The 15,433-nt window shown below is 45.0% G+C and overlaps 1 protein-coding gene across 1 annotated transcript in view; it reads left to right on the top strand.

Annotated features, from left to right (window-relative positions):
• LOC126100240 (glucose dehydrogenase [FAD, quinone]-like) overlaps positions 1–15,433 on the top strand; it is a 47,465-nt gene that overhangs the window by 13,193 nt on the left and 18,839 nt on the right. Inside the window, exon 3 of the mRNA XM_049910821.1 lies at positions 10,659–10,890. Within this exon, the coding sequence (XP_049766778.1) occupies positions 10,659–10,890 (232 nt within the window). The remainder of the gene's footprint in view (positions 1–10,658; positions 10,891–15,433) is intronic.

Genomic DNA, 15,433 nt, shown 5'->3' on the forward strand with positions numbered 1-15,433 from the left:
AAGAATGTAGGTTGCAGAAGGTACTGAGAGATGAAAAAGCTTGTACAGGATAGAGTAGCATGGAGAGATTCATCAAACCAGTCCCAGGACTGAAGACCACAACAACAACTTCTTTCAACGGTACATTGACAATTCATCGATACGTCAGCAAATGTCCCGCAATTTAGTCGTTTAAATAAGGTAGAGAACGCGGAAAGAAACTGGAGGGACGGGTGGGAGTTCGTGACTTCCAGTTGCACAGAGCATTGTGATAATGCAATGGCGAAGGTTGAATATTTGTGCTGGACTGGGACTTGAACTCTGGTTTACCGCTTCTCACGAGTGGCTGCCTTAACCACTACGGCCATCCGGACACGGTCCCTGAACAACTCAAATTTCCAGCTTATCGCATGCTGGAACGCAGCGTCTCTCGTCGATTAACCCCCTACTCGCATATTATTGATTCCCGTAGGAGATCGAACGATTTTAGTGAATCCGCACTGAAACAAATGTCAAGGAGCCTTCGCGCTTTTATGGAAATGCATATACCCTTATTCTCGTTAGGATATTTCCTATCATTCTCATCCTAGCCACACTCTGTGCTCGCTCTCACAGCTTAATTGTCCTTTAATTTTTAACGTCACTCTCCTGAACCACATTTCTATCACTCCCAATTTATTGTTTCATAGTCCTCTGGCTTTCCAAATACGGCTCGGCTCCACCCACTCTTGCTTCAGAACCGAGCGAGGTGGCGCAGAGGTTAACACTCTGGACTCGCATTCGGGAGGACGATGATTCAAACCCGCGTGCGGTTGGTTGGTTTGCATGGGGGGGGGGGGGAGAGGGGGAGGGGACCAAACAGCGAGGTCATCGATCCCATCGGATTAAGGAAGGATGGGGAAGGAAATCGGCCGTGCCCTTTCAAAGTAACCATCCCGACATTTGCCTGAAGCGAGTTAGGGAAATCACGGAAAACCTAAATCGTTCCAGACAAAAGCCGAGATGACTCCTTTGAAAGTGCACGCCAATTTCCTTCCCCACCCATCGCACAATATGAGCTTCTGCTCCGTCTCTAATGGCGTCAATGTCGACAGGACGTTAAACCCAGTCTCCCTTCTTGTTTCAGAACGAACTTCGCCAACTCTTTGCCAGTGTCAGATACAAGTAAAGCTCTATTGTACAACTTACTTCCGCCTTACATCCAACAATCTCACAGCTTACATCAAACACTTCTTACAAACAAAATCGTATTATATATTTCACGCTCCGTTCACAAGAATGGTATCATTACCTATTTCGTCTTATTACCAAGTGATGACCAGATGACATGATTAAAAATAAAGACACAGGCGGTAGTAAAATACCATATTCACTTGAATACGTCACATAATAATTCTACAACTGACCCGGTCCACAGTTACTTTGTGTCGTACTGAAGTATAGGAGTTAGTTTCTTTTGTAATTAAGTTTGGCAGTATTTCACTACTCCTACGTCCGCAGCTGGTGCTCTAGTGACTATCGGCGCGATCTCTAGATGCGGTGTCGCTGGTTGAATTCCCCACCGGATCGGAGAGAAGCTCATGGACTGCGTGTTTGTGTTGTCCTAATAATTTCATCGACGCGTAAGGCTCCGAAGTGACGTGAAATATACGTGCATAGGGCGGCCGGTCAATAAGGTCATACTTTCATTCATTTACGATCTCTTTCTTTCTTTTCCACAGTTCATCTGATGACGACTTGATAGGACGAAACTAGTAGTGATACCACTTGTGTCACATGAGGGTGAAACACACAATTCAAAAAAGTAACAAGACGGTCACTGTGTTTGTCTAATGGAGTATGCCTGCACAGGGGGAACTTCTTTCAATTTTCTGCAGAGGTTTCCTTAACACTGATGTTTCGTTAGTCGCTATTCTCGTATTTGCTACTCTTCATCACTGCCGTCGTTACTCCTCTTCTGCTAAATTCAACTTCAGAGCAGCCTGTACACTGAACAGTTTTTTTTTTTAATCTCCGTTAGTTTTCTCTTGACGTTAATTCCTGTTCTCAAATTTCTTTCTCTTTCAGCAACGGATCTCGGACCACACAATTTACTTAATTCTGTTATATATCGTACTTAACACGATCATGAGCTGAATGACTGCTGATTTAAGGCTTCCAAAAAGTACCTTCCTGCCAAACGACCAAACGAAAGGTCCGTTACTGTCGTGAACGAGACAGGGCGTACATAGGCCTACAAAGAGGAACACCATCAATGGTCTGTCTCTTAAAAAAGAAAGAACTTGTAATTTCTGGAGAATAAATGATGTATGTTATCTCACGGAAATCGTCTCAGAAAGTAAGTCATATCGATGTCGTTCCTGCAAGCCTACTAATGTCATGGAACCATCTACCATTTGACTATCGTGTCATTCATTTCTTAAATTTTGGAATATAACTTCGTAACAGGGTACGACATAAACTAATGTATACCCTGAACTGTCGAAACAAGCTGTAGTACAATATTTCCCGTTTTGAGATGGCTGTATGGGCATGTTCCGAAAGCAATAAAAAAATAAAAACCTTTGGAATGTGGCAAAGAACGTTCCTAGTGCATCTATCATCCGTTAACTCTGGCGCAGACCAAGGGTTCGGTTATAATAATAATACGTTGAATAGAAGGTATGGCTGATGAATGGCGGTGTTTGAACAGCTGTTATTTAGATGTTGACTTCAATGAAAAATGGCCTTCTGCGGTGCGGTTGTCGATAAGTACGTTGTTTGCACGACGAAACTCTCCTGACTGACTTGTTACTCTGAAGCTTACGTGCGTCAGCGAACTCTGACGAGTACTCCGCAAGGTCAGCATCCGCGTGTTCACCGTTACGTAGTGAGCCGCTGAACGGAAGCTTTATCGCGTGCCTCAGTCGCAGACCGTCTGCCGGAAAGAGGAGAGCTTTCTATTTTCCGCCTGACTAAAACGTCATGTGAAGCAAACTGCCACTGGCCAAGCAACAGTCTCCCGGCTGCAGCTGCAAGGACTGACACAGAGAGCTGTCAAGGACCAGGATAGGATGAGGATGAGGAAGAGAAGAGGGTGGGGCGGGGGGGAAGGGTGAGGGGGGCGGAGGGCGTGCGTTCCAAATGGATCGACAACGCGAAATGTAGGCGTGCCTGCTTCCGGAGCGGAAGGCGCGGGAAATTCCTCTTTCGCTGCAGCCGCCCCAGACGGCGATGCAGCAGCGGTGCGCTGACGCGATGCAACTGGGGTCAAACGCTCTCGCCGTTGCATCACACCTCAACAGCGACCGGCTGGCAGTCCTGAAGGTCGTACGGAAGTCTTTCGTCCCTCGCCAGCTCTGCCGCGCCTGAGCATTACCGTCACATACATCTACATCTACACTCTGTAAAACACTGTGGAGTGCGTGGCACAGGGTTCTTCCCTTTGAACGACTTACCGAGGAATTAGAATTATATATTAATACCTTCAGCTGCTGACGGGCGTTGATATATATCAACGGGGACAGGTGAAAATGAGTGCCCCGACCAGGATTCGAACCTGGGATCTACTACTTACATGGCAGACGCTCTATCCATCTTTCTTTTTAATTTTTATTATGTAGTCAAAGTAAGCGCGGAAGGCGGGTGGCGGCAAGGAGGTCAGGGGTCAATTAGTCCGAGGCCTGGCCACGGTGCCGCCCTCATTCCCGCCACCACTCACATTCACTGTAAAGCAACATTGATTTTTTTTGTTTTTGTTTTTTAAAGCATCAATACGGGATTTGAGCCAGACTATTCGCTTAATACATAAACGGGTGGAGGTTTTAGAGCGCGAACAGCTATCCAATCCCTGTTCTATTGGCCGGCCGGAGTGGTCGTGCGGTTCTAGGCGCTACAGTCTGGAACCGAGCGACCGCCACGGTCGCAGGTTCGAATCCTGCCTCGGGCATGGGCGTGTGTGATGTCCTTAGGTTAGTTAGGTTTAATTAGTTCTAAGTTCTAGGTGACAGATGACCTCAGAAGTTAAGTGCTCAGAGCCATTTGAACCTGTTCTATTGCATGCAATATGGAGCATATTACCGTACTTGCGACGGTGATCCTCGTAGTTTCCAATTTTAATATGTTCCGTTTCCATGTGTAACAGAAATTCGCTGTAATCGTCGCCCGTCAGCCGATTCAATACATGAATAGTGACCCAACAACCACATGACGGCATTATTTTTAGTTGGCGGAAAATATTTGACGTGTGGTCTGTGCAGTAAGTTCATGTCTATGTTATTTTCAGAAGTCCTAGTTATAAGGGCGACTTTTTGACGAATCCATTGCCAATTGCGCATTCGGTGACTGCAAGCATATCTATGGGGAACAGTATCCACTTGGTGACAATCTGGACAATGGGCTGTGTCGCTTAGCCCGATCGCATGCAGGCGCTCATTTGTGTTGATAATGTTGTTAACCGTTTTGTACCACGTCGACCTGACCAAGGACGGAAGTATACTGCTGCTGATGTTCGCCCACAGGACATCCCAATTGACAACAGTATGCTTTTGTTCGATTTTGTTCTTGTCCTCATACTGTTTCCTGTGCTCCAGAATGTCCTTGGAAGTTACGGGGCGATGTCGGAGAAGGACCTCGCTCAAGAAGCTCTTTTCCAGATAATATGTGCGGATTTGGGAGAGCTGGTAGCCGATCGTCTGCACATCGATCGGCGGTTCTACGCTTTTCGGCGCAACTGCCTCAAACAACTTAGCCGTAAGGGTGTCAAAGTAACTTTGGATTAAGGAGGTCATCCGTTTAATGTACAAAGCGATTGCTTTGGCGTTCAGATCGGTCAGACCCATACCACCATGCAGAGGGTCGAGGGTCACAGTTTTCACGTCTTCACGTCAACTCGAAATATTTCCCCCCGCCACAGGAAATTGGTCAACTTGCCCATTATCTGTTTGGCTATGACGGTGGGGAGTGGAAAGACCTGTGCCACATAATATTCTCTAGACAGGGTACATGTAATTATAACTTTAACCCTCGGAAATTGGTCCATGCTGCGATTGACCTTATCTATTAAAGCACCCTTGACTTTGAGCGAGACATCCCGCCAATGTGCCGTTATCATCCTTTGTGGGGGGACCGTCAGTATCGTCCCAAGAGATTTGCGTTTCGTAACATGGTTAGCCCATTCTAGGCCGACATCGTCCCCTTAGACGTAGAAATTTGCTTTTAGTTTCATTCATTTTTGCACCAGAAGCGGAACAATGGCTTCTGAGGTCTGGCTCCAGTTGAATCACTTCCATCTGAGCCACTGAGAGCGCAGAGGATAGCACGACTGTAGGGACTATCTCGTGCACGCCTCCCGCCAGACCCACATTCTCACCTTGTATGTCCACACTCTATATTCGTAGTGTCCCTACCTAACACATTCATTACTCGTGGAAGACATTCTTACCAAGTTCCTTAAGAGTTCGGGTACTATGTGTGCATACGCACAGAAGAAGAAGGGCGTGGCCGGTATTGCCAGAACCATATACTTATATGGATATGGTGTCTGTTCTTTAGGACATGGCCCGAAAGAACAGACACCATATCCAATAAGTATATGGTTCTGGCAATTGCCAGAACCATATACTTATATGGATATGGTGTCTGTTCTTTAGGACATGGTCCGAAAGAACAGACACCATATCCATGGAAGTATACTTATCGAGGTTTCCTCCCGTGCTAATAGCGCATGTAGGGCGGGAAGGATGATTGCTCAAATTGCCTCTGTGGGCGCCGTAATTATTCTGACCATTTCTTCGCGATCCGTAGGGTGCGATACGTAGTACATTGTAGTACGTCCGGGCCGGCCGCTGTGGCCGAGCGGTTTTTAGGCGCTTCAGTCCGGAACCGCGCTGATGCTGCGGTCGCAGGTTCGAATCCTGCTTCGGGCTTGGATGGAGTATCCAGAGGCCACTGGCATGGGCCTTGTTTGGACACCATATCCTCCGGATCTGAACACATGCGACTCCTTTTTGTGGGGCTATATTAAAGACAAAGTGTACAGCAATAACCATTGCTGAACTGAAAAGAGCCATTCAGGTCACCGACAGCATCGATGTTCCGACACTTCAGCGAGTCATGCAGAACTTCGCTATTCGTCTGCGCCACATTGTCGCCAATGATGGCAGGCATATCAAACATGTCATAACCTAAATCCGAATATCTGTAGTGACGTTTACATGTTGAATAAAGTGCGTGCACACCGTAACTAATTTACTTTTTTTCGTATAGTTCAATAATTGTCACGCTGTAGCTTCAAGCAGTAATTTCCCTGCGCTGTCGCTGCCAAGAGCCGTGAATGAACTCCTTGTTTTTCTTGTAAATATGACTTCTAATTCTGAGTAGCTTCGTAAGGAAGGAGATACCCTGTACGTCATGGTCATTAGCAAAGTCATTATCATCACAAGTACAGAACACGGAACTTTTCTGCGAGTAGGCAAAAATTGTCCATATCGCTTGTGCAAGGGAGAGGTCATATTCATTCTCGTTGCGTGCGCGTTAAATTCAGTAGGACAGCAATTCTTCCCGAGAGCCTACTCCTCCCTCGGCTTTCTCCTCCTCCTCCTCTTCCCCACGTTGCCACATGGAGTTACACGTCGAGTCAATTACAGACGTTATAATAGTGCAGAATAATGTGAAGCGATCGTCTTCGACGCATGGAAGACAACAGAATCAATAAAGTCGCTTTGAAACTTGATTCCAGAGCAAAACGAGATGTTGGTAACCATTTAAAAAGAGGACGTGAACAGTTCTGAGGCGGAACACACCAGTACGACTAGTCTCTGACATCGATGATTATGATGTTGATGTGTCAATCGTACACTATGTAACAAAAGGTATCCGGACACGTCACTGTAATGGGGAATTGGCCACCAGATGTCACCAGAGGCGGAACCGCTACTTCCATAGAAGGAGCCGGGGAATATCGCTTTAGCAGTAGAGTAGCAGTAACGGCAGAATGAGTCGATCAGGAGAGATCAGTGATTTCGAAAGTGAACTAGTCATTGGATTCCACTTGAGCAGCAGATCCATCTAGAACATTTGAAGATATGAGCGGAAAAACGGGCTAACCATCAAACGTAAAAGTTTAGAGATAAGTATTGCCATCTGTTAGTGGGTACAGGAACTACCAAAATTGACGTTGGTCCCACCCTTAAAGAACCACTTAGGAGTGAGACCAATGTCGATCTTGGTAGTTCCCGTACCCACCAACAGATGGCAACACTTATCTTTAACCTTTTACGTTTGACAGTTAGCCCGTTTTTTCGTGCATGTCTTCATTTCAGCACGTCTAAAGCTGCCTAAGTCAACTGTTGGTGATGTGACTAATAAGCAGGAATATGAAGGAACAACCATAACTAAAACTAGGCCAGGCAAATCTCACGTAATGGCGGTCAGGAACTGTCCAGCATTGCGGGGAGTGGTCGTAAAAACTCACATGAAGTCGGGGGAAGGGGTCACTCAGAGTGCTACCAGCATTCCAGCTAGCACAATGACTGTGCGTAGTGGGTTAAAAATAATGGGGTACAGCAGTCGAGAACCTCCTTGCAAGCCGCAAAGTTCAAGTCAGTGCTAAGAGGCGCTCGAGGCGGTGTAAAGAGTGACGCCACCGGATAGCGGATGGCGAGAAATGACAGATTTGGAGTGACGGATCAGGTATATCGTGGCAATCCAGTAGTGGGTTTTTGGTTTGGCGAATGTCTCGAGAAGATCCCTGACATCACGTGTGGTGCCAACAGTGAATTAGGGAGGAGGTGGCGTTATAGTATGGGGGTCTTTCTCGTGCTTAGCGTGTGGTGGACCTCTCATTCCGCTTAAGAAAAAGCTAAATGCTGAAGGACATGGATGCATTTTACGGCATTATGTACTGCATGCAGTATAGGAACAGTTCTGGGACGTTGTTTTTTTGTGCCAGTATGACAATGCAGCCTACAATTATACTTAATGAAAAGAAAGCAAAAAGTTGTGCTGAATAGCACAAGTAGTGTTGAGAGGGTGGTAAATTCTAGTGAATGGGGAGCCCCACAGGGTTCAATTTTAGGTCCTCTGCTGTTCCTTGTGAATGACCTCCCACTTCAGCAAGCGGAACTAGTACTTTTTGCAGATGACACGAGTGTTATAATAAATCCCATTCCAGAAAAAGCAGCTGAAGATATTGTTAAGGATGTCTTTCAAAGAGTTATTAAGTGGTTCTCAGAAAATGGACTCTCCCTTAATTTTGAAAAAAACTCACTTTATTCAGTTCTGTACACCGAACAGAGTCAAACCGACAATTGATGTGACATATGCACAGAGCTCAGTTAAAAGGGTAGATTTCTCCAAATTTATGGGTGTTCACATTGATGACAACTTGAACTGGAAGAAGCATATTCCTGAGCTTCTCAAACAACTAAGTCTTGGTAATAAACAGATCAGCCTCCTAAGTACTTTGCATATTTCCACTCAATAATGTCTTATGGAATAGTTTTCTGGGTTAACTCATCACTTAGACATAAAGTATTGATTGCAGAAAAAAGAGGAGTGAGAATAATTAGGGGTGTTCACACAAGGACGTCATGTAGGCACGTTTTCAAGGTGCACCATCAGAATACATACACTACTGGCCATTAAAATTGCTACACCACGAAGATGACGTGCTACAGACGCGAAATTTAACCGACAGGAAGAAGATGCTGTGATATGCAAATGATTAGCTTTTCAGAGCATTCACACAAGTTTGGCGCCGGTGGCGACACCTACAACGTGCGGACATGAGGAAAGTTTCCAACTGATTTCTCATACACAAACAGCAGTTGACCGGCGTTGCCTGGTGAAACGTTGTTTTGATACCTCGTATAAGGAGAAGAAATGCGTACCATCACGTTGCCGACTTTGATAAAGGTCGCATTGTAGCCTATCACGATTGCGGTTTATCGTGTCGCGATATTGCTGCTCTCGTTGGTCGATATCCAATGACTGTCAGCAGAATATGGAATCGGTAGGTTCAAGAGAGTAATACGGAACGCCGTGCTGGATCCCAACGGCCTCGTGTCACTAGCAGTCGAAATGACAGGTATCTTATCCGCATGGCTGTAACTGATTGTGCAGCCACATCTCGATCCATGAGTCAACAGATGGGGACATTTGCTAGACAACAACCATCTGCACGTACAGTTGGACGCCGTTTGCAGCAGCGGTGAACGCACATTGGAAGCGTGTATTCGTCATCGCCATACTGGTGTATCACCCGGCGTGATGGTATGGGATGCCACTGGTTACACGTCTCGGACACGTCTTGTTCGCATTGACGGCACTTTGAACAGTGGACGTTACATTTCAGATGTGTAACGACCCGTGGCTCTACCCTTCATTCGATCCCTGCCAAACCCTACATTTCAGCAGGATAATGCATGACCGCATGTTGCAGGTCCTGTACGGGCCTTTCTAGATACAGAAAATGTTCGACTGCTGCCCTGGCCAGCACATTCTCCAGATCTCTCACCACATGAAAACGTCTGGTCAATAGGGTGGCCGAGCAACTGGCTCGTCACAATACGCCAGTCACTACTCTTGATGAACTATGGTATCGTATTGAAGCTGCATGGGCAGCTGTACCTGTACACGCCATCCAAGCTGTGTTTGACTCAATGCCCTGGCGTATCAAGGCCGTTATTACGGCCAGAGGTAGTTGTTCTGGGTACTGATTTCTCAGGATCTATGCACCCAAATTGCGTGAAAATGTAATCACATGTCAGTTCTAGTATATTTGTCGAATGAATACCCGTTTATCATCTGCATTTCTTCTTGGTGTAGCAATTTTAATGGCCATTAGTGTATATTCGCTAATAAAATTCGTTACAAACAATCCACCTCAATTCGCGAAGAACAGTGATGTTGATGCGTACAACACTAGAGGGAAAAATGAACTTTTCTATCCGTTATTGAAGCGTGAGTTACTCAAAAGGAAGTACATTATTCAGCAATAAAAATCTTTGATCATTTGCCCAACAACATAAAGTGTCTGGCATGTAGCAGATCTAGTTTTAAATCTAGCTTAAAATCATTTCTTTTGGACAACTGCTTCTACCTCATGGACGAGTTTCTGTTTCAGAAATGGTAAAAAAAATTGCACCTCTAAATGTAGTTGCATGTATAGAACTAAAAATTTCAGTAATATTAATATTAGCACTATTCTTTTGTATATATATATATATATATATATATATATATATATATATATATATCTTGTAATCTGACTTGTTCCACATCATATTGATAAAATAATCGGGAAAATGATCTACGAAACATGACATAACTAAAACAATAAAGCAGCATCTGTGAAGCAAGGATCTGTGCCCAGGTCCCGAACTGAACCAAATGGAACACCCTCAAGAAGAGAATGTCGACGTCGCTCAAGCTCCAGTGTCCAACAACACTTCCGTCTCTGGTTTAAGCTTCTGAATTAGAATGGTCTGTCATTCCTCCACAGAAATCCAGACACCTCCCTGAACGAATCCCAAGCAGAGTTCAAGTAGTCATAAAGGCCAAAGGTGGACACACCCCATATTAAATTCTGGTAATAGGTGTCTGGATACTTCTGATGAGATAATATACTGGCTAATGCTGTAGTACCTTGTCGTGTCCATTTGTCCGGAGCGTTTCTTGAGATCGCGACGTGTCCACAGGAGACGGACTTCGTGGTGGTGGGTTCCGGCACGGCGGGCAGCGTGCTGGCGTGCCGCCTCTCGGAGGACGGCCGGCACCGCGTCACGCTGCTGGAGGCGGGACCCGCCGCCCCCGCCGCCGCCGCCGCCCCCAGCCTCTACCACGCCTACGAGAGCACCGTGCTCGACTGGAACTACGAGCTCGAGAAGGACCCTAACAGCTGCCTCGCCTCCACCTGTCGCTGGCCACGAGGTGAGTTGCATTTATCTTGCCTCGGTCTCTTCTTCACAACCCTTCCTCATATCTCAGAAACTGACCCTTGCTGGCACTGACTGCCTGATTCTGGTCAGCTTCGCCTTCAAAAGAGTTATGTACTTTCACCATACTCTCCGTCCGAACAGGCCTCGGAAGGCTCAAACGTACCGACGCCGTGTTATCCTGATGATCATGATGTTGTCATTACGACTATGGTTACGAAAGTTAAAAAGTCGGTCAAGAAGGTTAGGAGAGTATTCTTAGTAGCAGATAAGCAGTTGTTAGCACCCCACTTAGTAAATGAATCGACTTCATTTACTTCCGGTACGATGGACGTGGAAGAATTATGGGCAAATTTTAAACACATTGTAAATCACGCAATGGACAAGTGTGTGCCGAGAAAGTGGGCTACGGACGGAAAAGACCCACCGTGGTTTAACAGCGCAATTCGGAGAATGCTCAGGAAACAAAGACAGTTGCACTCGCGATACAAGAAAGATCGGGAGAATGAGGACAGCCAAAAGTTAGTAGAGATTCGTGCTGCTGTAAAAAGAGCGATGCGCGAAGCATACAACCACTACCACCGTCTTACTTTAGGAAAAGATCTCGCTGAAAACCCAAGGAAATTCTGGTCTTACGTAAAATCGGTAAGCGGGTCGAAGGCTTCCATCCAGTCACTCACTGATCAGTCTGGCCTGGCAACGGAAGACAGCAAAACGAAGGCTGAAATTTTAAATTTAGCATTTGAGAAATCTTTCACGCAGGAGGATCGTACAGATTCCCGTATGGAGGACATAGTGATAGACAACCCTGGGGTTGTGAAGTAGCTAAATGGATCGAAAATAAATAAATCGCCAGGTCCTGATGGAATTCCGATTCTGTTTTCCATACTGCATTGGCTCCTTGCTTAGTTTGCATTTATCGCGAATCTCTAGCCCAACGTAAAGTCCCGAGCGACTGGAAAAAAGCGCAGGTGACGCCTGTATATAAGAAGGGTAGAAGGACGGATCCTCAAAATTACAGACCAATATCCTTAACATCCGTTTGTTTCAGGATTCTCGAACATATTCTCAGTTTGAATATAATGAATTTCCTTGAGACAGAGAGGTTGCTGTCCATGCATCAGCACGGCTTTAGAAAGCATCGCTCCTGCGAAACGCAACTCGCCCTTTTTTCACATGATATCTTGCGAACCACAGATGAAGGGTATAAGACTTCCGGAAAGCATTTGACTCGGTGCCCCACTGCAGACTCCTAACTAAGGTACGAGCAAATGGGATTGGTTCCCAAATATGTGAGTGGCTCAAAGACTTCTTAAGTAATAGAACCCAGTACGTTTTCCTCGATGGTGAGTGTTCATCGGAGGTGAGGGTATCATCTGGAATGCCCCAGGGAAGTGTGGTAGGTCCGCTGTTATTTTCTATCTACATAAATGATCTTTTGGATAGGGTAGATAACAATGTGCGGCTCTTTGCTGATGATGCTGTGGTGTACGGGAAGGTGTCGTCGTTGAGTGACTGTAGGAGGATATAAGATTACTTGGACAGGATTTGTGAATGGTGTAAAGAATGGCAGCTAACTGTAAATATAGATAAATGTAAATTAATGCAGATGAATAGGAAAAAGAATCCCGTAATGTTTGAACACCCCATTAGTAGTGTAGCGCTTGACACAGTCACGTCGATTAAATATTTGGGCGTTACATTGCAGAGCGATATGAAGTGGGACAAGCATGTAATGGCAGTTGTGGGGAAGGCGGATAGTCGTCTTCGGTTCATTTGTAGAATTTTGGGATAATGTGGTTCATCTGTAAAGGAGACCGCTTATAAAACACTAATACGACCTATTCTTGAGTAATGCTCGAGCTTTTGGAATCCCTATCAGGTCGGATTGAGGGAGGACATAGAAGCAATTCAGAGGCGGGCTGCTAGATTTGTTACTGGTAGGTTTGATCATCACGTGAGTGTTGCGGAAATGCTTCAGGAACTCGGGTGGGAGTCTCTTCTTTTCGTGAATCGCTACTGAGGAAATTTAGAGAACCAGCATTTGAGGCTGACTGCAGTACAATTTTACTGCCGCCAACTTATATTCCGCGGAAAGACCACAAAGATAAGAGAGATTAGGGCTCGTACAGAGGCATATAGATAGTCATTTTTCCCTCGTTCTGTTTGAGAGTGGGACAGGGAGAGAAGATGCTAGTTGTGGTAAGAGGTACCCTCCGCCATGCACCGTATGGTGGATAGCGGAGAATGTATGTAGACGTAGATGTAAATCCTCAGGCGATAGTCATCACTGGATGCTTTCCCGGATTCCCGGCTTTTGTCAGTTTTCGTTATTGGAACCGCTACTTCTCGATCAAGCAGCTCCTCAGTTATCCTCACAAGAACTGACTGCACCCCGCTAGCCGATAGCGCTCTGTAGGCAGGCCAGTCACCCATCTAAGTGTTATCCAAGCCCAACAGCGCGTAACTTAGGTCCTCTGACGAGAACCGATGTTACCAGTACGGCAAGGCCGTTTTCAGTTTCATCATGCACGCTAGAACAAAAATATTGCAGTCACTTCCTTCCTAATAACACTTACTTAATTACTCATTGAAACTGTAATGTTATCATGGCGTAAGAGGATGTCTACAACTTGTACAGAACACAGGTTGCAATTATGAGAGTCGAAGGACGTTAAAGGCAGACACACAGCGCTTGAGAATTCAAAATTCAGTTTTATTCTATTTGAAGATTCAGCAAGCTGTAGAGGAAACCGAGAAGAAATTTGGAAAGGGATTTAAATGTCAGGGACAAGAAAGTAAAACTTTGAAATGTTCCGATCAAATAGTAATTCTATCTGATTCGAAGATCAGTTAAATGGAATGGCTCACATTTTGAAAAGAAGATGTAACATGAGTGTCAACAATAGTACTGGGCTGCACTCTAGTTAAATCAGGTGATATAGTGGGAATTACAATAGGAAAAGCAGTAGCTAAGTGTTGTTACGTGGGCAGCAAAGTAACTGACGACGGTCAAAGTAGGAAGGGTATAAAATTGAGACTGGTAATTGGGAGAAAAACGTCCCTGAAAAGCAGAAATTTGTGAATATAGAATACAAAATTAAGTGTTAGGAGGTCTTTTCCAGAGGTATTTGTCTGGAGTGTAGCCTTGAGCCGAAGTAGAATATGAACGATAAACAAATCAGTGATGACGAGCATAGAAACTTTTGAAATGTGGTGTTAGGAAAGCTTGTTGAGAATTAGACTGGTAGGTCGAATAATTAACGAGGAGTTAATATATTTAATTAAGGAAACAACAAATTTTATGGTACAAGATTACTAAAAAGGAAGATTAGGTTATAGGACACATACTGAGGCGTCAATGTATGGCTCATAGAGTGGTGATGGAGTGAAGCGTGAGTGGGAAAAGTCGTAGATGAGAAGGGGAATGAATAGAGTAACCAGTTTTAGATCGTGTGTGGTTTGCAGTAGTTATGCAAATATGAGAAGCTGTGCGCAGTATAGACCAGCATAGAGAACAGTCCTCAACCCAGTCTTCAGACTGTAGATGACAATAGCGTCTGGTACGTGCAGATTTAAACATTCGTTGTAAGTTTTTCAATTAATAAGCAAATACGAAAATTATTTTGTTTACTTTCTCTTCATCTTTGATAAATCTCTTACTTAGGATCTGCTTGAGGAACATTAGCATATCAGTTCTTTTGTCCGAGGAGAAATCATAAGGTTTTAATTACCATCTTGAAAAATACTGTTAAGCAGTTAATTTATTGTTTGTCTGTAGGTATCTACCTGCATCCCTCGTCAAGTTCCGTGGCACTCCGATAGAGGATAAAGTGCGCATCGGCCGCGCAGTTTGGTTTTAAATCCTCTAGCGGTGTGGTAGGGATCTGTGACGAGTGGATTTCAAAGCGTGGCAGGACTGGTATGTACCTACAAACGTACAAAATATAATTATTTTATTTTATTTTTTCAAAGTAGCGATTAAAACTTTACGTCGCCGTCGTCGTCGTCTTCTTCTTCTTCTTCTTCTTCCTCACGTCATGTATAGTCCGCCCCCGGTAGCTGTGTGGTCTGCGTGACAGAATGTCAATCCTAAGGGCGCGGGTTCGATTCCCGGCTGGGTCGGAGATTTTTCTCCGCTCAGGGACTGAGTGTTGGGTTGTAATAATCATCATCATTTCATCGCCATCGGCGCGAAAGTCGTCGAAGCGGCGTCAAATCGAAAGACTTGCACCAGGTGAATGGTCTACCCGACGGGAGGCCCTAGTCACACGACATTTACATTTACTTCATGTATTAGGAAAATAGTCTGTTATAGTACGCCATATCTTGCATGGTCTTCCTAGATTTCTTCTTCCAGTGTATTTACAATTGAGAGCCTTTACCAGCACTCTTTCTCCTCTCATATGGTTTACGTATTCCTTCCGTTCTCTCCTTTTACTTTTTCGTTGACGTTATATACTGTCCAATCACATTCATGTATAAACCTGTCAAAAGCCTGAATAAACACTTTTTGCAACGCTGGCCAGTGCGAGTCG

Source organism: Schistocerca cancellata, chromosome 9, assembly GCF_023864275.1.
Source record: "Schistocerca cancellata isolate TAMUIC-IGC-003103 chromosome 9, iqSchCanc2.1, whole genome shotgun sequence".
Classification (NCBI taxonomy): domain Eukaryota; kingdom Metazoa; phylum Arthropoda; class Insecta; order Orthoptera; family Acrididae; genus Schistocerca; species Schistocerca cancellata.